Below are 27,454 nucleotides of genomic sequence, written 5' to 3' on the forward strand. Positions count from 1 at the left end.
CATTCTCCTTGTGATTGCATGAATTTCCTCCAGGTGCTCCAGTTTCTTCCCACAACTCAGACATGCAGGTTTGCAGGTTAATTGGCCCCTATCAAATTACCCCTATTGTGCAGGGAGTGGATGAAAAAATGGGAATATGTAAAACCAGCGTGAACAGGTGATTGATGGTCGGCATGGACCTGGTGGGCCAAAGGACCTGTTTCCATAAACCTTTCAGAATCATAAGCAGTTGTATCTTTGAACTTTTCATAATGATAAACCGTTATGATGAAATAAATGAGAAGAAAGTTTCTGGTGGAAGTGGCTAGATTAAAGATGATTGTCAAAAGAATCAGAATGAGTATGAGGATTTTCAGCAGTGAATTAGGTAAATATTTGAAGGGAAACATATATACGTTGAATGTACATGTATGGGGCATGTGGAAAGAGCAGAGGACTGAATCTAATTAGTACAATCACAAATGGACCAAATTGCCACCACCTATGTATATGGTATGTCATTCTATGAATCTCTGATGAACTGACGTATTCGTCTTATAGAAAAATCTTCATTGTTTGATTTTGATGTATATTTATTTCCTGAACCATTTCTAGAGTTATGTAATGATACTCATGGGCTAATGACTTCAAAAGCACTAAATAATGAAAAATATTTTATTCTAGGTGCTGAAAGAATTACCATTGATGGTATTAATATCTCAGTGGAAGGAAATGAGAACACTGTAAGTCTTGTTTTACCAGATTGTTTTAATGCTATAATTTGGAATTTATCTTTGGATTAAATAAAGAAGTTGCATCAAGTTAACCTGATCAAAATCCTTGATGGATGAGAGATGAAGGGTAAAAAACACGCGTGTTGAGAATGTTCTGTTTATCGTGAGAATTCTTCTGATCTTAGCCATGGTCTTAAAAGACAGGGTGATGTTTTCAAAGCTGGAATATATATATATATATATATATAAGGTTGGTGTCACACAACCGTTCAAGTTGCTTTATAACACTACCCTTTCATTAGCATCGATTTTACAAGGATCTTACATCTGCACTGCTAAGTAACTAATCTGCAGAAAGTGTGAATTGTGCTCTTTCTCAAGATGATTTCTTTCACCCAGTGCTTTGAAAGGAACCTTGGCTGAACATTGGCAAGACTGTCGCAGCCAACACAAACAAAGTGGGCTGAATAGCCTGTTTGTGTGCACTCTGTATTTTGAGATTTTCAATAACATGAAGCCATTGATCTATTGCTTAGCTCAAGAGATAAATGCTTCAATACTTTCAAGGCATTCACTAAAGATTAATTCTTCTAATATTATGGAAGATTATTATAAAACGGAATGAAAGATATAAATTTAGTTTTATTATTATGTTAGGTATTTTTATTTACTTTAAATAAGCACCCAACAAATATTCACAGACTTTTTTTATCACCAATATGAATGAAAATAAATATATTTTGGGTTTTGTGGACAGTGACCTTGCACTTCACTACTTTTGATTTTGAAGGACCTATTTTCACCATTTCAAAAAGAGGAATAGGTAAAATGCCAATAGCCAAAATGCCATGTTGTCCTTGCTTTTTACCTTTCTCCATGTTGGTAACAGTGAGGCTGATAGTCACGTCAGTGCCTTCACAATCTTTAATTGCCATCTCTATTATCTGCAGCATGCCTGGGCTTGAATGCAAAAGCTTGTTCAGTGTCTGTAATCATGACATGGCAAATGCTCTTTTATCATCCATCCCTGACTTTGAAAGGCGATAGAATAAGCAGTGCCCTAGACCGTGATTTAAGATATCAGAAGGCCTTATTGGGAAGTGAATATACACTGCAGAGATAACGAAAGACATAGTCTGATAAAATTGAACATGGGGCTGAAAGCACAAAAGCCAGAATTGCATTTTTGGACGCAATATTGAAGTTTATAGAATTGTGAGGCAGAGAATCAAAGGAATGTTAACAGTTTTGGATCCTTGCCCTGGTCCGATCTCATCAGCATTGCATTTTCAAAACCGTTAAAGATTAATAATGTCTCATCAGAAGATGAACAGAATAAATAAATTGCAAATTCAAAGCTAAAGGTCTCATTAATATCATTTGTAAATGGTGGTCCATTGCCAACCTTACTTGAAGCCATTGTGCTCTTCATAATACATTCAGACATAGTGGCATGAAAAATTGACTTCAATATCATGGCCAAAAATGCAATTCTGGCTTTTGCACATTCTGTCCCACGTTCAATTTTATCAGTCCATGTCTTTTGTGAGCTCTGCAGTGTATATTTCCTTCCCATGACAGTGTTCCGATATCCTAAGGGGCTTTGGGTCTAAGGGGCTAGCACCAAAGTGAAAGGACTAGCGTCAAATACACTGGAGGTCAGATGCCAGCACACCTGATCTCTCACTCCACCACTAACCCACTGCTGAATTTACGGATGATTCCAGATCATAGCAGGGTCCTCAAATCTGTGCCTGCTGTGGCTGGTGCATCTAGTTTCCAAAGTTTCATTAATTAATTTCCTCTCGGTATCTACCCTTTCAACCCCTTTCAGAAACAATGCACTGTAGAATTGTAGCAAGTCCTCATCTAATTTTTAATTTCATCCCTTTGCAATAGAGGTCAACATGATATTTGCCTTCTAATTGCTAGCTGTGTCTGCATGTTATCTTCCTACGTTTCATATACCCCAAGACCCCTCTATGCATCAACCTACCAAAGTGTCCCCATTTGAACAATATTCCTCGGTCTATACTGAAGACTTTTTGCCCGTTGAGTTAATTTATTGAAATCCTTCTGTGGACTCTGTCTTCCTCTTAACTTGTTTTCCCACTTGCCTTTGTATCATCAACCAATTTGGTTATATACATCCCGATCCATCATCTAAGCCATTAATACGAATTGTAAATAATCAAACCCTAGGAGATAGCCCTAGGAGATAACCTCACTACTTCCATTTTACCAATTTGAAGTTGACCCATTTATCAATCTCTTTTTTCTGTTCATCAACCAATCTACAGTGCCCTCCATAATGTTTGGGACAAAGACCCATCATTTATTTATTTGCCTCTGTACTCCACAATTTGGATTGTAATTTAAAAAATCACATGTGGCTAAAGTGCACATTGTCAGATTTTATTAAAAGGTATACATTTTGGTTTCACCATGTAGAAATTACAGCTGGTGTCGGGGGCAAGGGTTTAATAATAATAATAATAATAATAATATCCTTTATTATCATTGTACTTAGAGATACAACAAAATTAGGAGAGCTACTCCTGATCAGTGCAACCAAAACAAGTTAAAACAAGTTTAAAAACATGCCCAAAACGTCATTTAAATGCTTAAATGTAGTAAATGAATAAATATATATCACACCTTGGTAGAATATTGCACTTGAGAGAATATTGCACTTTAAAATGGATGAATACTTTAAAGAAATGGAAATAAGAAATATTTGCTGAGTGCTCTGTTTTGATAGTGGAATGGATGACAGCATTTCTCATGTCGTGTGAATATCTGAGGAATTTAGAGTTCTGATGGCCCTGGGAAAGAAACTGTTCTTGAGTCTGTTTGTCTGGCTTTTGATGCACCTGTACCGCCTTCCAGAAGGCAGGAGGTTGAACAGGAACTGTCCAGGATGGGAGGGGTCTTTGATTATTTTCCTGGCTCTGCAGAGGCACCGAGAGCTGGAGAGGTCTTCCAGGAAAGGCAGAGGGCAGCCGATGATTTTCTGGGCAGTTTTGATGACTCTCTGCAGAGCTCTCCTGTCTGCTGCTGAACAGCCGGCATACTACACTGTGATGCAATATGCCAGCACACACTCGATGGAGGCTTAGTAGAAGGCCACCAGTTTTTCATCTAGATTGTTCTTCGTTAGCACGCTCAGGAAGTGCAATCGCTGCTGGGTCTTTTTTACCACCGCTGAAGTGTTGGCAGACCAGGAGAGGTCTTCCGCGATGTGTGTTCCCAGGAATTTGAAGGTGGAAACCCTCTTGATGCAGTCCCCATTTCAGGGATCATTGGGATCTATTTTGGGGGAGAGGTGACCTGCACAACATCGACAGTTTATACCTGAACTGGAGGGTGACCAATATCCTTGGAGGGAGGTTTGCTAGTACTACTCAGGAGGTTTGCTAGTACTACTCGATAGGAGGCAGATGAGAGATTGGGAGAAAATGCTGTAGTCAAAGAAAGCAAGATTAGCACTACCGGTGGGTACACGGTAAAGAGAGGGGAAAGAACAGTGATTTAAACTGCATTGACTTCAATGCTAATGGTTTAACAGGTAAGGAAGATGAACTTGGCATGGATTGGCTCGGGGAACTGGGATTTAAGAGCCAAAAATGGCAGAGCGGAGTGTGAGACTGGCAGCTCAATATTCCAGAGTATATATGCTGCAGGTGTGGTAGAGAAGCAGGTAATAGAGGAGAGGGGATTTTGACAATGCCTTTGACAAAGTCCTGCATGGTAGGCTGATTACATTATAACAGTATAACAGTATAACAGAGCTTTATTTGTCATTCGGTACCAAGGTACCGAACGAAACTACATAGCAGTCATACAAAAAAAGAACACAAGGCACATAACCCCAACACAAACGTCCATCACAGTGACTCCAAACACCCCCTCACTGTGATGGAGGCAACAAAACTTCCACTCTCTTCCCCACGCCCACGGACAGACAGCTCGTCCCCGACCGACCCGCACAGTCCCCGCAAGGGGATGGAAGTCCCCGCGGCCGAGCCGCACCGGGCGCTGAAACGCCTCGCGGCCGAACCGGGCGATGGAAGGCCCCGCGACCAAGCCTTGCGCAGCTAAGTCCCGTGGTCGAGCCGCACCGGGCGATGTTAAGTCCCGCGGCCGAGCCGCACCAGCGATGAAAAGTCCCGCGGCCGAGCTGCACCGGGCGATGTAAAATCCCGCGGCCGAGCCGCACCGGGCGATGTTAGGCTACGCGGCCGAGCTGCACCGGGCACTGTTAAGTCCAGCGGCCGAGCCGCACCAGCGATGTAAAGTCCCGCGGCCAAGCCGCACCGGGCGATGAAAAGTCCCGTGGCCAAGCCGCGCCGGGCACTGTTAAGTCCAGCGGCCAAGCCGCACCGGGCGATGTAAAGTCCAGCGGCCGAGCCGCACCGGGCGATGTTAGGCCCCGCGGCCGAGCCGCACCCCGCGCCGTGAGGAAGAGACCTAAAAGAGAAAAGTTTCCCCCACCCCCCCCACCACCCCCCCACCCCCCCACCCACACCACCCACACCACCCACACCACCACCCCCCACACATACACAACCAAAAAATTACAAAAACCATCCCAACACCGACACACAACAACAACAAAAAAGGAAAAAAGACGAACAGACTGCTAGCGAGCCGCAGCCGTTAGGCGCCACCATTTAGAGCAGAAGGTTAGAGCACATTGGATCTAAGGTGAGCTAGCCAATTGAATTTAAAATTGGCTTAGAGGAAGGAGTCAAAAGGTTGTTGTGGAGGGTTGTTTTTCTGATTGGAGGCCTGTGACCAGTGGAAGTATGCAAACAAAATCACAGGAACTGGTGCTAGTCAAGTTCGTTGGGTAGTTGAAGGTTATCAGATGATCACCAGCTTACCAGTTTTATATCCCCATTTTGGATTCGAATTTGTTTGTCATTGATGTAGTTGGAAATACATCATTATTGCCACACATCATATCAAATAATATTATTTTATTCATATATTATTGAACAAAATAATCATTGTTCTTTTGATAATATATACATTATATTTTATATATTATCATATGTAATATTACATTTCTTTTTGATTCATGTAAGAAGAGGACATAGAAACCAACATCAATAAACTGAAAGCATTGCAGGTATTTAATATGCTGCATAATAGGAATGGAACTTTTCATTGGACTTCTACGAACAGCAAAGTTTCAATTAAATGGTCACTGCATATCAAATAATATTATTTTATTCATATATTATTGAACAAAATAATCATTGTTCTTTTGATAATATATACATTATATTTTATATATTATCATATGTAATATTACATTTCTTTTTGATTCATGTAAGAAGAGGACATAGAAACCAACATCAATAAACTGAAAGCATTGCAGGTATTTAATATGCTGCATAATAGGAATGGAACTTTTCATTGGACTTCTACGAACAGCAAAGTTTCAATTAAATGGTCACTGCAGGATTATGTTCCATCTATTAAATATGATGCTAATCTGCAGTAAAAATGGCATATTTTATCCAAAAAAATCAGCAAGGGGTAAGATAGTTGAAAATCAAATGGCTTTCTTGGCTAAGCAAGTACAACAGTTTAAAAACAATATAAATTTAGTATTCTATTGGCAACATAATTAGTACTTTGGGGTGGCAACATTGTTCTACATTGGCAACAGCAAAAGGAATTTGTGTTCCATTGACCTTGACACTGTTGTCCACATTAATTCCAGATCAAAGAGTCAATTTGTGCTGAGGAGCCTATCCCCATTAAGAATGCCTTAAAATTTCTCCAAAGATTTTTTTCAGATTGGTATTTGGAGACATTGGAAAAAGACGACTTTCATTTTGCCTTGGACTAAATCCAGGTTCCAGAGAATAAAGCACAGTGTACTAATGTTCTCTATTACTCAGCTCCCCCGAGGGTCCTGCATGTCATCAGACTGGCCTTACTGTTCAAGTATCTCTATTCTATTTTACTCTGTTATAATATCACCTCTGTATTCAGATTGGAAATGTATGGGCTAGTTTGATTTATGTTGGGCCAGATAGTAATGAATAATTTTCTGCATTTTGGTAATTTATTCCTACACGCTCACAGACCCCTGGAGAAACTGACCAAGTTACAAAGAAGCCATCAAATCAAATTGTGGAATTCTTTATCCAGCTTGCTGGGGAGAATTATACTGGGGAGGAACTCACTGATCCAGCTATGTGGGATTATCAGAAACTGACTGATCATGTCCATGCCAAGGTAAACTTAAGGTTTCACAGAGGATTAAAAAAAATATGAAAGCCTGGAAAAGTGGTTGTCTGTGCCAATCAATGTTAGCATTAAAACTTAGAGTCAATTTATAAGCTAATTGTTAGTTATGTCACCAATTCTGATGACAACAACCACAATACATTGTACATAATGAGTTATTTGACTGAGTTGCTCATGCTGGGTAGGAAGGTAAGTGCTTGAAATAATTATAATGCCATATCTTTACAGCACATGAGTGCAAGTTGGGAGCAACCTTAAAGAAACTTGCTGTACTAAGTTTAATTAGACTAAAATAAACATTTTGGGGGGGGGGGGGGCTTTTGCCTAATGTTGGGTACGAATCTTGAAATAAATTAGAATTCTTACATTGGTAAGGAAAATTTCTTGTTGAATCGGAAATGATGTGTTTCTTCTTGTGGGAAAATCTAGTCCGCCAGTCACTGGGTCACCACTTAATTCAGAGATGAGGTGAAATGCTTTTCTCACATAAAGTTGAGAGTCTTTGAAACTCTTCCTCCACAAAGTGGGTGGTGGGAGCAGAGTTCATGAATATTTTTAAGGCAGAGAGTCAATAGACACCAGATAAGGAAGTGGGTGAAAGACTAAGAGTCGAGTGTTTAATTCTCCAAAGTACCCACAACAGAACAGTGAAACTCTTACTTGCAGCAGCATAACAGGCCTGTAAAGGCAATACTCATAGATAACATATAATAAACAAAAAATTTGTAAATTAATAATCCAATTACCGCATGTAGATGGGAATCAGGTTGCAATGAGATCACACATGATTTTATTAAATGGCCAAGCCGTTCAAGGGCCCATTCCTGCTTCTTTCTGTTTGTTATTACCACCTTTATAGCCCAACACATTTGACAATGTTTCTTGCCATAATGCCTCACCCTAGAGTGAAGGTCACCCTCCAAGTCAACTGTTCAACATATGTCGCCTCCACTCCAGACCAAGATTACCTCAACTATAATTGCGGAGCTGCAGTAGGCAGATAACACGTGTGCAGGGTTCAGATGTGACGTTTTGAGTAATCATCAAAACATTCACAGAAAATTGAGCCTTGCTCTCAACATCTGCAAGGCAAAGGTCTTCCCCCAACTTGACCCTTGTATAGCACCACCCGACAACAATGAAGGTCTATGATGAGAAATGATGACCACCTCATATTGCAGGAGTCACTTCCCAGTGAAGGCAGATGTTGATGATCAAATTCACCATCATGCCCAATACATTCATGCAGCATTTGGCCAACTGAGGGAAAAAGTTGATTTCAAGATCAAGGCCTCAAACATTGGTCAACTGGACAGTAGTTATCCCTGCCTTCCAGTATGTTTGTGAATTTTGGGCTACCGAGAGCAGGCACCTCCAGGCACTGGAGAGGTATCATCAATATTCTCTTTGTCAGATTCTCCATATCCACAGGCATAATTACCAAGGTAATTCTCTCCCAGGCTATCATTCCCATCACTGAGGCTCTCATTGCATTCATGCAGGCCATGGTATTTCCATCAGATTCTCAAACCACACACTGTTTTCCAAGCATACCAAATGAATGGAGGATTCAAGGAACATGAAAGCCTCGGTTGGAGTTTATATGTTCTCCCCGTGACCTGCGTGGGTTTTCTCCGGGATCTCCGGTTTCCTCCCACACTCTAAAAACGTACAGGGTTGTAGGCTAATTGGCTTGATATAATTGTAAATTGTCTCTAGTGTGTGTAGGGTAGTGTAGGTGTACGGGGATCACTGGTCGGCGCAGACTCGGTGGGCCAATGGGCATGTTTCCTCGCTGTATCTCTAAACTAAACTAAAGAATTAGTTCTGCAAGACAATGAATGATGGAAGTAACATTTATTGTAATCAACTTATTTTGACAAACATTCCAACTACAATACCACAAAGTATTTCATCTTAAATAAAATATCCAGCCAAAGACCACCATACTGTTAATTAGGTGCTCTCCAATAGGATTTTCAATGATTCCAGGGTGTGCCAAATGTCTTCTTTCACATTAACTAGAGGAAAATAATAGTCAACCTATATTGTAAATTTTTCATTCAAGAGGAATGTTTTATCAATTAGTAGTTTAGTTTTGTAGTTTAGATCATTGTTGGTGCAAGCTGGGTCCAGTGCCCCAGATTTAAAATGTATTGAGAAATGCAAACAAGCTATCAAATTGGTTTGTCTTCACTGAAGAATAAAAGTGTGTGAATTCCTTCCATATTTCCTACCTTATTTCATACCACTATTTTGGAGGCATCTTATTTTCTAACTTTAGATGGGCGGGTTAAGGACAACATGAATAGGCTTATCTTTTAACTTTAGCAGCAAAAGGCAGTTTAACGTCAGCAGGATTCAAAGAATAAAAGTGTGTTGTTGACTGACATGGCTGCTGTATTTACGTATTTCCTTTAGTGCTCTAAAGCTCAGGGCAACATAAATCATCACTACTTTGGAGGAAGAAAAGTTTCCTCAAGTTTGGTGTTCTTTTGAATAAATGCACGCATGTGTGCAACATATTACCTTTATTTTCCTAGGCTATACTGGCATAAGCGTAACAGTGGATGTTGAAATAAGTCATACAATGGAGGAGTGAAGTGAATGTTTTAAATCTGACGCAGAGTCTGGATAGCATACGTAGGCCACCTGAAAATCTGTTCATTTGCACATGTACATTTACAAGGTTGGCAATATAGCCTAATACTGGTATTAAATCTGGCTGATGGCATTGTACGTAACAAAAATAATGATTTGACTTTGCTCCAATCATCCAGATGCAGACTTAAAGTTTAATTACAGTGCTTGTGAATCAAGAACCTAAAGTACTTCTGTCGCAGGGTAGTGCGTGATTCCTGACCTTTAGTATTATTTCCTCAACGTCTGTTGTTCTGCTTGATTTTCATGTTAGTCCAATGTTGTCACGTTGTTCCAGGAAATCTGAGTAAATAATTACTGTTTCTATATTCCAAATGGTTCTTTTCAAAATCTAAAGCTTTCATTGTACATATTTTTTTAAATTTCAGATGGAAAATATCTTTGGAAAATTCCCAGGATATCAAACAATTAATATCTTGGAGTTCAGGTTTGGGAACTTTAATTTTAAAATGTAATGTACTATGCATTGGGTATCATTTAATGTATCTATATACTAAAACTCTCATTTGTTATCTTGTTTGTGACTGAACTTCAGCCAAATAGGTACACGATAGCCTGACAATTTTAGGCCCACCTTACTCACCATTGTCACTTTAGTGATAATGCAAGTAGTTTTATTGAAATCGGTGTATATTTTTAAAGTTATTCACATTTTAAAGTTTAAAAGGAGGGGAGGGGGAGGGGAGGAGGGAGGGGGGAAGGAGGGGGGAAGGGGGGAGTGGGGGAGAAGGGAGAGGGGCGGGGGTGTTGAGGAGAGAGGGGAGGGGGGGAGGGACAGGGTGCTGTACCAATGCAGGAGAGGTTTGGGCCCACTTTGTCTAGTAGTTTATAAATTCAAAGAGTGATTCTGACATGAAGTGGGTGTTTACTTGGTATTTTTTGTAAGTTATAGAGCCAAGCAACTAAATGTATTATACCATAACGTAGAGTATTTTATTGTCTCATTACAAGCTATTTTATTGTTTAGTTTTTCTATAAGCTTATCTGCTAAATGTATCTAAGCAATTTTCCTATCCCATCTACACTTAATGAAAATAATTTTTCAACTTTAAAATAATATGGGTAAATTATTACAATTTTAATATTTTATGTTTCAATACTGAAATATATTATTAATGTTTTAATTTCTATTTTAGGAAAAGCCAGAATCCAGACAGGTAAAATAATGCAAAATGTCATCGTAAATATATACACACATTATCCATTGCAAATCCTGGAGTGAGTTCAGTAAATAGATTTATGCACTTTTTTAAATGATTTTCTTTTGTGTTTATAAAGCAGTTGTTCATATATTATAAAGTTCTCCAACTGAAATGTGCCTGTTAGGCATCTGAATGCTGGGATTTGCTGTCTAATATACCTGACTTTCTTGTGTTTAAGGCAACAGCCAGATCAAGGCATGCTCTACCTCTAACCAAATTTTTTGGAGAGAATTCTTTCCAAAATAAAAATTTTAAAGTGTCGTATTACTTTGAAAAAAGATTACAAAAGTTGGAGCCTCACAAAGATTTAAAAGAGTAATTTTCAGGCAGCTTTTGAAATAAAAGATAGATTGTTTAGAGAAACCTTGTCAAATTGGATAAGCACTGGAAATTAGTTAAATTTGTTATTTTTTAATCTAATTACAAATCTTCATTTTTTTGCAACTGAATAAATGATTCAATCAACCATTTCTTTTAGCTTAGAGTTGAGTGAAGAAGGGTTTTCTTCACGGCTGCAGTGGGAATGGTCTATTGTGCCCACAGGGTAGTTGCATTATGTCCATATCTTGTCTCTACCCGGCTCTGTTAAACTGCTAAATATAATGTGCAGGAAGGAACTGCAGATGTGACACTGTCCAGGAACCCTGACAGTCCTTTCAGGTGATGCAGAGGTTCACTTGCACCCCATCCGACCTCATCTACTGTATCCGCTGTTCTAGGTGGGGACTCCTATATATCTGCGAGACCAAATGCAAACTGGGTAAACGTTTCGCTGAACACCTTCGCCCAGTGCGCCTTGGCCTACGTGATCAAAAGTTGTCAAATACTTTAACTCCACTTCCCAAACCCATACTGACCTTTCTGTCCTGGGTCTCCTCCATTGTCAGAGTGAGGCCAAATGTAAATTGGCGGAACAGCACCTCATATTTTGCTTGGGCAGCTTACAACCCAGCGGTATGAATATTGATTTCTCTAACTTCAAGGAACCCTTGCATCCCATCTCTTTCCGTCCCTCCCCCACCTAGTCGTCGTACTAGTCTGACTATTGACCTGTGGAGTTTCACTGTCTGTGTAACTCATTATCACCTAGCCCACAGCCAACAATGGATCATTGCGGGCTCCATCCTTCCTTGATCATTGTTCCTTTTTGCATATTTTTGATTAATTTGTTCTATATCTCTCTATATCTATCGTTTCCCTTTCCCCTGAATCTCAGTCTGTCGAAAGGTCTCGACCCGAAAAGTCACCTATTCCTTTTCGCTGGAAATGCTGCCTGACCCACTGAGTTACTCCAGCCTTTTGTGGCTAAATATAGTGTTGACTTGAATGTCAGCAAACAGAAAATCATGTTAATCTCAGATCACCGACTGTCAAATTCCCCAACTATGTAAATTAGCTATTTCCAAATTACATTCTAATGCTCACAAACTCTATTTACATGCTCTGAACTCATTGGTACTATCTTCTCTATGTAAATAGAAATTGTTTGCTCCCACAATATCCTTGATTGTTAATTTATATTTGCAGTAATTGTGTGCTCGGTTAATCTCTATTTATTTTTATTTCATCCTGAGTAGCAGTAGTAATGTGACAGTTCACTGCACTGTTACATTCGATGTGAACACTGGCGTTTTACCAAATGAAACACTTCAATTCATCAACCTAAACTCCGAAAACATGGAAGATGACCTTCCCCATGAAACCCAAAATCAACCTACAGCTGCATGTACAATTACTGACTTTAGGAATTACATAGTTGAGGCCTTGCATAAGGAAAATCTAATCGGAAATGGATCACTAACTTTCAATCCAGAGACTCTTCATTTTATGAATGGTAAAAGCTGTTACTTATGATTATTAAACTTGGAATTGGAAAATATGCTGAAGTTCAAATTCTGCAGAAACAAAATTTCAAACCTTGTTCCATTGAATTTTTTTTCTTTACAGAGCATTCAATCAATGAAGCATTAAGCAGCATTAAAATTGAACTGGAAGACCAGAAAATAGGTATCTATATTTTAGTATCTTTATGTGCTTTCTCTCTAGCCAAGCGGCAAGCTAGATGCACTGGGGAACATACAAAGCTCTAAGCTATTGTTGGGCCAGTTTGTATTTAATCAGGTTAAGTTCGCTGTTATGTGCTCAAGTACGGTGAGGTACAGGTACAATGAAAATCTCGCTCGCTGGAGCATTACAGGCACATAAACTCAGACAAACACACAAAAACATAAAATATGCATAAATTATACATTAATTACACATAAAATTCTGCAAGACAATAATTAGGAAAAATGTGCAAAAATCAAAACGTTGGTGCAAAGCACACTTTAAAAAAAACAAGTCCATGTTATTGCAAGAGGTGGACCATAGTATTCCCTGGTCTAAATAGGATCAGGGCTGTGCAGGTAACTGGAGCACCCAGAGAAAACCCATGTGATCAGAAGGGAGAGCGTGCAAATTCGCCACAGACAGCACCCATAGTCAGGATCGAACTTGAGTCTCTGGCTCTGTGATGCAGCAACTCTACCGCTGCTTTATTCATGACATTGGGGACCCACCTGTGTGTAGCTTGCATGTACTCCCTCTGACCATACGAGTTTTCCATGCACGCTCCAGTTTCCTCCCATCCCAAAGATGTGTGGGGCGGTGGATTAATTGCCCGCTGTAAATTTTCATGCATTGGGACACAAAGTGCTGGAGTAACTCAGCGGATCAGGCAGCACCTCTGGAGAAAAAGGATGGGTGACGTTTCGGGTCTGAACTTTTCTTCGGAGAATCTGGGGTGAATTGGTGGGGAGAATGAAATGGAATTGATGTGGAATTGGTGTAAGTGGTAGTTGATGATTGACCAGAATTCGGCAGGTCAAAGGGCCTGTTTCCACGCTAGATGACTATAGACTCAGTGGTGAGTGCAGGGATGATCTGGGAGGTCAGATGTATTGTCACCCAACCTCCAGCACGTTGTATACTTTGGCACGCTGTGTGCTGATATGGGCCTTGTAGCCAGATGCACATCTGTATGGAGCCAGTGGCTGGCTGTCAGCATGATCCAACCCATGAAGTATTCCTGACAAAGACCAGAGCAGAATGGATGGAACTCTGAAACTCCTCTCTGCTAATCTGACGTGGTGCCCCTGCTGACAATAACACTAGGTAATGTTGCATGGCAACTTGCACTTCTGCCAGAATACCCCCTTAAGGACCACGTGAATGAAATTGTCATATGTTGTTGTTGGCAGCTGTGAGTACAAAACTTATGAAACTCTATCTACATAAAATATAGATTTTGCACATTTGTGTGATAAAATGTTTTTTTATCCACTTAGTGCATTAACATATGACACATATGTTTTTAAGACATATATTGTTTGAGGAAGTCAAGTGAACAATATCTATCATTAGCATTACCTTGCTAGGACATACCTTTAGAAAGGATTCAAGGTATTTTTTTAAAGTGGAGATTGACAGGTTTTTGATTAGCAGGGATGTCAAAGGTTATGGGAAAAAGCAGGAGAATGGGGTTGAGAGGGAAAGATAGATCAGCCATGATTGAATGGCGGTGTAGACTCTGGGCCAAATGGCCTGATTCTGTTCCCATGGCTAATTAATTTATGAACATTACTGTTTGGTTTAAATCCCATGAAATCTAACCTTTCCCATCAAATCAAGCTGTTTGCCCAACTTCATTCAACCTTGACACTCACAACTATGATATTCATGCCAATTTTCATTCACCGTCAAAACTCTCAGAGGATTAAAGATAGCATGGCCAAGCTTTTTGAGCAGGACGAGGATATGTAGACCCAGGGATCACAATCTCAACATAAGGCTCAGCCTTTCAGGTGAGAGATGAAAATAAATTTCTCAGTGGCACATTCCACTTGTGAGTTTCCCCAATAAAGTGCTTCATCCAGTATCTGACAATTGTTGCTCTCCTCAATTTAAACAATTGAACCCATTAGCCTGTTGGCTTCTTCCAACGTATTAAGCACCCGTTATGTTGGTGGAATCAGCAGATTTAAGACAAAGCTGCCAGCTGCAAGATCACTTATATGGTCCACAGCCTATCACTGAAGTATAGAATAGTAAGGTGTTATCAGAACTAACCTAACTACATTCTTAAAAAACCTGTGAATTTATGCTTTTGGCTTTAGAACTTTTAAACAAAGGGGATGAAGAAGGACATTTCCTGGAGAGTAATGAAGCATCAGGACAATTACATTCAACAATTATTGATCTGCCGTCTGTCCAAACAATCGAGGACAGGTGGTGGAACGCAGAAGCCTCCCCTGTCACTTTAACTTTTTTGGAGCCACAAAGTATATCTGAGGAGACAATGCCACTGCCAAGCAGCAGAGAGTTCACACTTTTCGCACCATCTGGAACAGATGTGTCCGCAACAATTAATGTTGGTGAGAAAACAGAAGGGACCTCAGATCCCCTCACATCGCAGATCCTTGTATCTGACGGTATAATAAAGCAGTCCATTTTTGACAAAGGCACTGTTTTTGACTCCGAATCTGGTTCTGGGATTGAAGAAGATTATTTGTGGTCCTGGACTACGATAGCTTCTCGATCAGTTTCTTCCAACAAGCCACAAAGTGGGGCACAGAAAAGCAATCCTAATCAGTCGAGAGGTGCGAAGATCCAGGATGATTTGTCTATGGATTATGATGCAAATCAATCCGACGTTAGTATCAAGGAATTGATTAATAATCCAACTGCAGCAGGCACGGCCACAATCATCTCAAATGAAGCAGATGCACTTTGGTCAAATGAAGCAGCTTCAGGTTTTGGTGCTGAAATCATACCTCATCTTGCAGAGGCAATAACTAAAGAAGCCCCAATTGAATGGACGCCAGAAGATTTTCTGGAATTAACGATGCAAACATCTGAACCAGCTGAAAATGACTTGGTTTCAGTGCTGCCAGTCACTGAATTATCCACCAAAGGTCAAGCAATAACAGAAACCTTTGTCATGCAACCGTCTGGAGCACAGACATCTGCCAGAGAAAACCAAGCCACTGATTCATTCATCTTGGAACAGTTTGCCGCAGGACCTTATGCCAAGGGGCACATGTTAACTGAGTTGGCCACCATACAGCAAGAAATGTTGGCATCAGCCACCACAGGACACACAATGACAAAGTCTTTGCCTGCAGAAGAGGAGGCAGCAGAGACACCCACCACAGGCTCCATTAAACAATTCCTCACAACAGTTTCCAACCCGGAGCAACTGACCACTGAGCGGTTCCCCACTAGCAGCGGTCTCTCTGCATCACCATGGGCACCCATGGAACTGGGCATTGATTTCTCTTCCACAGTGCAATCAATACTGGATTCGTCAAATATGACTCAGTCACACACGGAATTACCCAATGATGTGCAACCTTTTAGCAAAATACCAGCTGCAGTGGACACTGTGTTATCCAACTTTAATGATACTGGATTGAACAATCCTGTCCTACAGAATGCAGATAGTTCCACAGTCATTGAACCTGGTACTCGATCAACTACAGGAGTGCACTATTCTGAGTACATTGCCAACATGTCTCTTGCATACAGCGAACCTGATAATGGTGTTAATTCTGCTAATGAACCCATTTCGGTTTTAAAACCCAGGACAACATCTGCAGAGGTACAGCCCTCTGTCATACCGTCTGTCATACAGGACATGGTGGGAGAGCATGTTACTTTGGAGCCCCGTGACGCTACTGTTACAGAGCACAATGAGGTGAAATCATCTCAAAGTGCATCGCAGGATAATGAAGAGTGGTCTGAGGTACAAGATATCTCAATTGAACTGGATCATTCAGACATAATCTATCCTCACGAAGAATCTAACAATGATGAAGAAATGGCAACTGGCTACAGAGAATATGGTGCTGCAGTACCGACAGATCAACCTGTATCAAGTGATAGTCGTACATCTTCGCAGGCACTGACAGTCTTCTTTAGTCTGCGTGTTACAAATATGATTTTTTCAGATGACCTGTTCAACAGAAGTTCACATGAGTACAAAGCTTTGGAGCAGCGATTCCTGGAACTTGTAAGTTTACCATTTCAAATCTGTCAATTATGGTCTAGAATTTGTAGTCAGTGCTAAGATGACTGCTTTTCAGGGACTCTTAAAATGCTTGTCACAAAGTTCTAGCAATCTCCGTGGCACGTTTCTGATGTACACTATAATAAGGCTTTAGGAAGACCAGTAGCTGTGATGTCACCCAGCTGGCTGAGGATTAATACTTAGAGAAGATCATGGGGCAGCATGGTGACGCAATAGTTGCCTTACAGCGCCAGAGATCTGCGTTCGATCCTGAGCAGTCATGGTCACCCTGCTATAGGAAAGATGCCATTAAATGGGAAAGAGTGCAGAGAAAATCTACCAGGATTTTGCCAGGAACCAAGGCCCTGAGCTACAGGGAGAGGTTGAGCAGATGTGGACTTTATTCCTTGGAATTCAGGAGGCTGAGAGATGATCTTTAGAGGTGCGCATAATCATGAGGGGAATAGATAGGGTCTTTTTTCCCCAAGATTGGGGAATCAAGAATGAGAGGGGATAGGTTTAAAGTGAGGGGGGAAATATTTAATAGAAACCTTTGGGGCAGCTTTTTCCAGAGAAAGGGTGGTGGTATAATGGAATGAGCTGCTAGAGGAAGTAGTTGAGGCAGGTTATCAACATTTAAAAGATTTTGGAAAGGTATACAATTAGGAAAGGTTTAGAAGAATATGGGCCAAATGCAGGCCTAATTCTACCCCTAATTTTTAATTTCAACTCCCTCTCCTCCAACCAATTATTAATCCAATTTACTTACCATGGCCTCCCTGCCCTATACTATTTATAATATTCCCCTAATTTAGTACTTTACTGAAGGCTTTCCTGAATTCCACATACACTGCATCTAATATATTTCACTTCGCTACCACATTCATTTTCATCACAAGGAATTTGATGGTTTGTTGAGTTTAATAATCACTTCTGGAATAATGTTTGAATTTGGGGAAAAAAAGTGAGAGTAGAAAGCATAAAATGTGGATATTAATGCAGCTTTATATTACAGCGGAATTTTTTGTGCTTCTTTCCAGCTTGTTCCTTATTTGCAGTCCAATCTGTCTGATTTTAAGCACCTTGAAATCCTGAACTTCAGAAATGGAAGCATCATTGTGAACAGCCGTATGAAGTTTGCAAAGCCTGTACCACAGGATGTCACCAATGCTGTTTATCTAATCCTGGATGACTTCTGCAACACAGCATACCAAACAATGAACCTTGCCATAGATAGATTTTCTCTGGATGTTGAATCAGGTAGGCCATTCCTTCTGTACAATGTTTGTTCACTCAATCTTTATTTTTGAGTCTCCATTTGTCTACATGAAACATGGATGCGCTCTGATAGGCCCTGATAATGACCTTAGAATCCTGGAGCGACAAGCATTGTGCTGGAGGAACTCAGTGGTTCAGGCAGCATATGCGAAGGGAAATGAACAGTCAACATTAAAGGTCAGGGCCCTTCATCTGGACTGAATCTTGATCCGAAAAGTGACTGCCCCATTTTCCTTGATGTTGCCTGACCCGCTGAGTTCTTCCAGCTGATTGTTGCTCCAGGTTCAAGCATCTGCGATCTCTTGCATCCATTAGAATCTTAGAGATTGTTCTGAACTTATGATCACCAAGGCATTTCCAAAATGTACTTGCCTAACAGAGCCAGCATGTGGTATATCAGACATGGAAAACTATTGTGTTCCTTTTTGGCAATGGGATTGCCCCATCCCTACAAATTGTATCAACTTATGCCCAACCATCTTCACATACAGCATTAAGATAATAAAGAATGGCTTCAGATTGGGTTCCAAACACACTTAAAGTTGATGATATTCGTTTGGTACATGCTCAATGTAGCTGTTGGGAGTTGCGCCACATAACAATATTTTCAGTGTATGCAAGAGTCCAAATAACATTCATCTACATTTATTTGTGTGGTCATTATGATTATTATTTAACCTCTAAGCCATGCCCCCCCCCCCCCCCCAGCAGGCTTAACATTTTTCTACTGGCAGAAGCAAATGTCTGGGAATGGGGATAGACACAAAATGCTGGAGTAACTCAGCGGGACAGGCAGCATCTCTGGAGAGAAGGAATGGGTGACATTTATTTGTCGAGACCCTTCTTCAGAATGGGAATTCGGAAAGTTGTTTGAGGAGTCCACAACTTCTCCTCCCCAAGGAGTTAAACCTGCCATTTTATCCCCTTGCCAACTCCTTTGCCTGAAAGTAATTTTGGTAGGCAAATGCATGTACAAAATCCATGCCTTATTTCAATGCCTTTTTTCCAAATAGTGCTTATATTAGATCACAATGCTGTAAAGGCTTTATCATGATATCAGAAATCAGTTTTATGGTCTTCAGAGAAAGGATAATTGGAGCCAGCTCAAAACTCTGGTGTAAGCAGAATATACAACATAAAACAGTTGGAGATTTTATTTATTGTCTTTCATGCACCTTTTTCCGATTAGTTCCTTGCAGAATGATTATGCATCCCACTGTTATCCATTGTGTCTGCTGCATATTGAGTTGATCCCATGTGTACGTTCAAATGGTTCCATTGTTCACTGTGAACAAATTGTGGCTAATGCACACCTATGCCATGTAATTTCAGGTAATGGTGCAGACCCGTGCAAGTTTCAAGCCTGTAATGAATATTCTGAATGCCTGGTCAACCACCAAACAGGCGAGGCTGAATGTGTCTGCGATACTGGGTATCTGAGCGTAGGTGACCTGCCCTGTCAAAGTATTTGTGATATAGACACAGACTTCTGTCTCAATGATGGCAAATGTGATACAATTCCAGGCCAAGGAGCAATCTGCAGGTAAGTTGTGGGTGACTTTCTTCGGACACTAAACTGCCATTTACTATCTTATTTATAGTGGCTGATGCAGTTATTTACAATTTCCCTGACTTATAAGTCACTTACTTATTTTCTGTTTATCAAAAATAGTTACCTGAGATCATTAGTAGTTTTCAGTAGATCAAATCTTCTATTGTTGTTATTCTGTTGGTAACATCAAAAAATGAATTGTTTTCCCATTAAATTTGAGACAATCAAAATGTTAAGTTTATCATATCATATCATATCATATCAATACAGCCGGAAACAGGCCTTTTCGGCCCACCAAGTCCGTGCCGCCCAGCGATCCCCGTACATTAACACTATCCTACACGCAGGTCACGGGGAGAACGTACAAACTCCTTACAGTGCAGCACCCGTAGTCAGGATCGAACCTGAGTCTCCGGCGCTGCATTCGCTGTAAAACAGCAACTCTACCGCTGCGCTACCGTGCCGCCCTATCTATCCTTTTATTTTCTCATTTTGATTTGAGATAAGGTGAACTCTGTAAAATAATGACAGGAGGATACAAAATGGTCTAGTGACTCAACGGGTCAGGCTGCATCTCTGGAGAACATGGATAGGTGATGTTTCGGGATGGCACCATTCTGATCTACTGAGTTACTCTAGGATTTTGTGTCTATCTTTGGTAAACCAACACATGCAGTTCCTTGTTATTACATCTGGAAAGTAACCATTATTCTGCCAAACTAAATCTAAATACCAGATTTGGAGTTTATGTCCAAACTCAGCAAACTGCTACAGAAACTGTACTTCAATATGCAATTTACAAGAATTCATCTTGTTGCCGGCAGTATGAAAGTGATGAAAAGTAATGATACGCTGCTGTTAATGAGGACAGTTTTGAATGTTCTAAGTAGTTAACACGACGTTTAACCAGTGTGAGTGTTTGAAATATTAATAATCGAGCTAGGGACAGTGCAGTGCTTCAAATGAATATCTAAGCGTCCATAGTGGAAGAATGATAGATGAACAAGATCTGTGATTACTAATAAGCTCAAAAATGTTTTCAAACTGGAAAGATTTGCAAAGATCTTGCTGGTACAAGAGGATTTGAGTTTAGGAGCAGGGAGGTTCTGCTGCAGTTGTACAGGGCCTTGGTGAGACCGCACCTGGAGTATTGTGTGCAGTTTTGGTCTCCTAACCTGAGGAAAGACGTTCTTGCCTTAGAGGGAGTACAGAGAAGGTTCACCAGATTGATCCCTGGGATGGCGGGACTTACATATGAGGAAAGACTAGATAGACTGGGCTTGTACTCGCTGGAATTTAGAAGACTGAGGGGGGATCTTATAGAAACATATAAAATTCTTAAGGGGTTGGAGAGACTAGATGCGGGAAGATTGTTCCCGATGTTGGGGGAGTCCAGAACCAGGGGTCACAGCTTAAGGATAAGGGGGAAGTCTTTTAGGACCGAGATGAGAAAACATTTCTTCACACAGAGAGTGGTGAGTCTGTGGAATTCTCTGCCACAGAAGGTAGTTGAGGCCAGTTCATTGGCTATATTTAAGAGGGAGTTAGATGTGGCCCTTTTTGCTAAAGGGATCAGGGGGTATGGAGAGAAGGCAGGTACAGGCTACTGAGCTGAATGATCAGCCATGATCATATTGAATGGCGGTGCAGGCTCGAAGGGCCGAATGGCCTACTCCTGCACCTATTTTCTATGTTTCTATGTTTCTATGTTTGATTTTCAGTATAAGGAGAGTTTGTAGACTGGGTGTGTTTTCCCTGGAGGGTAGTTGGCTGAGGTGTGGCCCTGTAGATATTTATAAAATCATCATCATGAGGGGCATTAATAAGCTGAATGGTCACAGCCTTTTCCCAGGGTAGGTCTCCTAAGATCACAAAGTGTGGTGGGTATATGGAATGAGTTGGCAGAGGCAGTAGTAGAGATGGGTGCAAATACAACATTTTAAAGTCATCATTTCAACAGATACGTAGCTAGGAAAGGTTTAAAAGGATGTAGGCCAAATGCAAGCGAATGGGACTAGCTCAGCATCTTGGTCGGCAGTTGATGGCTCGAGCCAGAGGGCCTGTTTTCTTGATCTATGACTCCATGACTCTAAAACAAGAAAGATATTTTCGATGGGGCTCGGTATCAAAAATCACGAAAGATACATTCATTCATAGATAGAAGCATTAGATTTGGTACTTCATACTGGTAAGGATAAAATAGTTTTCCTAGATTGTATGAGAATCCAGAGCTGAGTGCAGCAACATTATTCATTGCCTTGCCGCATGTGATACTGCGAGGTAGTTTAGGTAATGTGAAGTGAGTTTTAACAGCTGTATGTGCATCTGGTTTCCATATAAATTGTGTCACTGATTACCAAATGAGTCTGTACCGGTGGAGGCCCCAAGCATAATAGCAGAGTTTTGCCTGAATGCTTCCACTGTTACTTTAACTGGTTTCAAGGATTCATAATGGAGGGATTCTGAGCTCCCATAGAAGCCCAGCACTGCATTCCAACAGATCAGTGGCTTCTGTAGCAGCTTTCAGTTGGCAACGTGCCACTGTGCAATGCTGCAAGTGACGGAGGACACTGCTTTTGAAAGTGCAAAATAGCCAGCAATTGCTGCTACGAGTGCCCATCACGACTAGTTGCAGCCATCCACCAGGACTTCATTAACTTGGGAAGTGTTTGATCACACATAACTTACACCAAAAACATAAAAAGACCCATTGCACAAAAAGTGATGACTGTACCTTGATGTGTATACATGCTGGCTGGCTGGCTGGCTCCATCCTGGGGGTGGAGTTGGATTCACTAGAGGTGGTCTTGGAGGGGAGGATGCTCCTCAAACTTGGACAATACAGCTCCTAACCCTCTCCATGACACACTGGTCAACCTGAGGAGCACCTTCAGCAACAGACTGGTTCCACCAAGATGCAGCTCAGAAAGCCACAGGAGATCCCTTTTCCCTGTGGCTATCAAACTGTACAACTAAGGTGGTCAAAAAAGCTTTTGGCACTTTGACCTTCATCAGTCAGCGTATTGAGTATAGAAGTTGGGAGGTCATGTTGCAGTTGAATAAGATGTTGGTTAGACTACATTTAGAATATTGTGTTCAGTTCTGGGCAACATGTTATAGCAAAGACATTGTCAAGCTTGAAAGGGTTCAGAAAGGATTTACGAGGTTGTTGCCAGGACTAGAGGGTGTGAGCTATAGGGAGAGGTTGAGTAGGCTGGGTCTCTACTCCATGGTGCGCAGGAGGATAAGGGGGGGGGTCTTCTAGAGGTGTACAAAATCATGAGAGGAATAGATCGGGTAGATGCACAGAGTCTCCTGCCCAGAGTAGGGGAATTGAGGACCAGCGGACATAGGTTCAAGGTGAAGGGGAAAAGATTTAATAGGAATCCGAGGGGTAACCTTTTCACACAAAGTGTGGTGGGTGTATGGAACAAGCTGCCAGAGGAGGTAGTTGAGGCTGGGACTATCCTATCGTTTAAGAAATAGACAGGTACATGGATAGGACAGGTTTGGAGGGTTATGGACCAAGTGCAGGCAAGCTGGACTAGTGTGGCTGGGACATTGTAGCCGGCGTGGGCAAGTTGGGCCGAAGGGCCTGTTTCTGCACAGTATCACTATGACTCTATGACTCCTACCCCTTCTGTCGTGGGGTAGACTGACACCCCTCCCCCCCCCATCCCCCCCAATCCTTGCACATCCCCAATCCTGGACTTTCCACATCACTTTGATGTCATGTTTCATGTATTTTGTTGTGTTTTATGACTGTTGGCAAATCAATTTCCCTTCTGGGATAAATAAAGTTCTAGAGTATATGTATCGTATCGTATCATATACGTATTTTTCTATAGTGTGACGCAGCTTTAAGTTGGAGACACAAAAATCTGCAGATGCTGGAATCTTGAGCAAAACACAAAGTGCTGGAGTAACACAACGAGTCAGACAACATCTGGTGGGGGAATGGACAGGTGGTGTTTTGAGTCGGGACCTTCAAGCTGAATGGAGTTGGGGCGAGAAAGTTGGAATAGAGATGCGAGGGCGGGATAAAGTCTGGCAAGTGATAGGTGGTTACATTTGAGTGGGGTTTGATTGGTAGGCGGGTGGGGTAAGTGACAATGCCTAGAGGTGAAAAGGAGATAAAAGAGTGACATATACGATAAGGTGAGGAGAAGTGAAATGTAACTCCCGAGGGAAGGATGTGGATGGAAAGAGACAGGCGGGAGGGGTACGAGGGGTATAAAAGAGAAGTGAGGGACCTGGGGATGGGAGATGAGTGTATGGAGGAGAAAGGAACAAAATGACCTTGGGGTGGAAGGTGTTGGGAGAAATGGAAGTACATCAGAGGAGGAGTGGGGGATACTGGAAAGATAGAGTAGGGCAATTATTATTTGAAGCTGGAGAATTCATTGTTCATAATGCTGGGTTGTAATCTACCCAAGCAGAATATAGGGTGCTATTTCTCCAGTGTGCATGTACAACAGTGTCATTCCGACAATGGAGGAGGCCACGGACAGAAAGGTTTGTATGGGAATGGGAAGGGAATTAAAATAGTAAGCAATTAGGGAGATCCAGTAGGCCTTGGCGGACAGAGCCCGTGTTTAGCCAAACAGACACCATGTCTGGTCTTGCCATATGAAGGAGGCTACATCAGGAGCACTGAGTGCAGTAGATGAGGTTAGAAGAGGTATATGTAAATCTCAGTCTCACCCGGAACAGCTGATGGTCCCTGGATGAAAGTGAGAGAGGATAATGCAGGGACAGCTATTACATCTCCTGTGGTTGCAGGGGAAAGTACCTGGGGGGTAGCAGATTGGGTGGCAAGAGATAAGTAAACCAAGAAGTTGCGGAGGGTATGGTCTCTATGGAAAGGTGGGGTCGGGAAGATGTAACTGGTGGTGGTATCGCATTGAAGGTGGCGGAAATGTCAGTGGATGATGTGTTGGATGGGGTGCCTGTTGGGGTGAAAGGAGAGGACTAGTTGAACTCTACCATTGTTCTGCCTGGGGAAGGCAGAACGAGCAGAACTACAGGATATAAGGGAGAGACAGGGATGAGGACTCCATCCACATAATATACCTCCAGGGGGCGCCGCACGTTGGCTGCCTCGTCTACAGTCTGTCTGTCCTTTTCAAACTCTTTTTGTTATTTTTGGTAAGTTGTAAAAGTTTGTGTAAATGTTCTCTGGTTTGTTTTATGTGGGGGGTGGGAGAGGGGGTCGGGGGAAACTTTTTTTCAAGCTCTTACCTTGCCGGAGATGCGATTGTTTTCCGGATCGTATCTCTGGTCGCTCTGCGGCCTAACATCACGGAGCTGGAGGTCTTGCCTGGGACTGACCGCGAGTCCCCAAGGGGGCGTGGACTTATCATCTGAGCCTGCGATCCCTTGCCTGGGATCGACGCTCCAATGCAGCCTGCGGACTTTAACATCAGGAGCTCGCAGTCTCGGGTTGAGACCGGTCGGGAGCTCCAAAAGCTGCACAAGGTTTGACTGGTCCTGACCCGGGGTAGATCGCCGGCGCGGGGAGCTGAGATCCCCCCCCCCCCCGATGAAGGAGCTTGATCACCCCAACGAGCAAGGCTCGCCGCTGGCTACGGGATTAAGATCATCCCGTCAACGGAAGGTTAGAGCCCCCGACGGCTGGAGGACAAAGAAGGGAGAGATTTAACTTTTTTTCCACCTTTTACCACAGTGAGGAATGTGGAGGAGTCACTGTGGTGGATGTTCATGTTAAAATGTATTTTGTGTGTCCTGTTGCTTTTTATTGTTATGACTGTATGGCAAATGAAGTTCCTCGTATGTTGCAAAACATACTTGGCTAATAACGTTTTATTGTGATTAATGTGATTGTGATTATTATATACAGGGGGCAAACCATATTTAATAAGGAAAGAAATGAAGAAACAAGTTGATGTTGTTTTATTTCTACCGTATCATACAGGGCTTTTTGTTTAGGTCATTTGCCATTCAGAAAATTATGTGCAAATAAAGCAGATGTTGCTTTGTGTAATACCTTGCGCATATCATGAAGTCCTTACAAAATAAAAGTTCAGGGGTGTGTGGAGATGGTGCATTGGTCAGTTATGGACTTGTCAACTCCTGTTATTCAGCATCAGCTATTCAGTGAGGACTTGCGTCCCTTGATGACCGCAATAAGTCCTTGTAATAGTCCATGTATAAACTTGTATAAAGTATTCAGGTTTCTGGTTCCACAGGTTTGAATTGTTGTTTAAGTTAAGTAATACTTTCTTTTAACGTGACATTTAACATTGAAAAGGATTATGTTTTCACTGTTTTATCCCATTTTCACTAAGAGTGTTGAATAGTGAGGCATTTTTAAATGGGTTTCATCTAAAATTCTGTCTTTCTTTAATTGTGTACAAGGATTTTATGCCTCTGGATTCTGAATATGGAACCTGTGAGTTGCCAAGGCTGATTGTGCTTGAAGTATTCCTGCACCTCGTTGTGGGGAGGCATTGAAGTTTGTGGTCTGGTTTTATCAGGTTCCTCAGTGTGGGGTTGGACACAGCTGTGTAATAGAGTCACACAGTCATTTAGTGTGGAACCAGGCCCTTCGATCCAACTTGCTCACGCCAACCACCATTCCCCCCCCCCCATCTACACTAGTCCCACCTGCTTGCGTTTGCCCCACATCTCTCTAAAGCTATCCTATCCATGTACCTGTTCAAATATTTTTTAAACATTGTGATAATACCTGCCACAACTACCTCCTCTAGCAATTCATTCCATATACCTTCCACCATTTGTGTAAAAAAAAAAGTTGACCTTTCAGGCTCCTATTAAGTCTTTCCCCTCCCTTACCTTAATCCTGTGTCCTCTGGTTCTTGATTCCCTACTCTGGGTAAAAGACTGTGCATTTACCCTTTTTAGTCCTCTCATGATCTTATACACTTCTATAAGATCACCCTTCATCCTCCAGTTCTCCAAGGAATAAAGTTCTAGCTTACTCAACCTCTTCCTTAACTCAGGCTCTTGAGTCTTGGCAACATCCTAGCAAAGGAGTTAAAGGTGGTTTGGGCTGGGTAAGTAGAATAGTGTGAAAAGATCCTCTCAAAAATCATACTACTCAATAATGTAGTTCTCACTGATTGTAATGCATAAGTAGCAGCATCTGGAGAAGAGGACCCAGTATTTAGTAAAGATATATAGAAACAAGAACTGTAGATGCTGGTTTACACAAAAGGACACAAAATGCTGAAGTAAAAGTGGGTCAGGCAGCAACTCTGGAAAATATGGATAGGTGCACAGACTGAAGTCTGAAAAAGAGTCCCGACCCGAAACATCACCTATCCATGTTCTCCAGAGATGCTGCCTGAACTGCTGAGTTGCTACTACAGCACTATGTCCTCCAATATTTAGTAAGGACTCTGTGTCCTCCAATATTTAGTAAGTTGGCTTCTCAACTGAAGAAAGAAACTTGATGCAGTAAAAGTTTGATAATCCTATATATGACTGATTGGAAATTGTGATGGTCTGGCTGTTGTCTTATCTTCAAGTGTAGCACAGGAAAAAATTGATTGTAAAAGAGTTTTGAGATATTGATAGAAATAACAACCACTGAAATCTTGAATGTCGTGAAGTATTTTAGAAGGGAAATGTTTGATCTAAAATTTATAACAGTCACAGCCAGTATGCGGCTGCACTTGTCTAAATGCATGAGTCACTTTTCTTTTCAATGGTAGGATTTACCTATATGAGATTTGCATCAGGCATTGATTTC

At 41.5% G+C, this 27,454-nt stretch overlaps 1 protein-coding gene across 1 annotated transcript in view; it reads left to right on the plus strand.

Moving 5' to 3' along the window:
* Positions 1-27,454, plus strand: part of impg2a (interphotoreceptor matrix proteoglycan 2a) — a 63,422-nt gene that overhangs the window by 17,602 nt on the left and 18,366 nt on the right. The window contains exons 7-15 of the mRNA XM_078408594.1: positions 664-722; positions 6,816-6,968; positions 10,010-10,068; positions 10,778-10,798; positions 12,421-12,677; positions 12,791-12,850; positions 14,998-16,892; positions 17,930-18,149; positions 19,500-19,710. Of these exons, the coding sequence (XP_078264720.1) occupies positions 664-722; positions 6,816-6,968; positions 10,010-10,068; positions 10,778-10,798; positions 12,421-12,677; positions 12,791-12,850; positions 14,998-16,892; positions 17,930-18,149; positions 19,500-19,710 (2,935 nt within the window). The remainder of the gene's footprint in view (positions 1-663; positions 723-6,815; positions 6,969-10,009; positions 10,069-10,777; positions 10,799-12,420; positions 12,678-12,790; positions 12,851-14,997; positions 16,893-17,929; positions 18,150-19,499; positions 19,711-27,454) is intronic.

Source organism: Rhinoraja longicauda, chromosome 12 (assembly GCF_053455715.1).
Source record: "Rhinoraja longicauda isolate Sanriku21f chromosome 12, sRhiLon1.1, whole genome shotgun sequence".
In the NCBI taxonomy this organism is placed as follows: domain Eukaryota; kingdom Metazoa; phylum Chordata; class Chondrichthyes; order Rajiformes; family Arhynchobatidae; genus Rhinoraja; species Rhinoraja longicauda.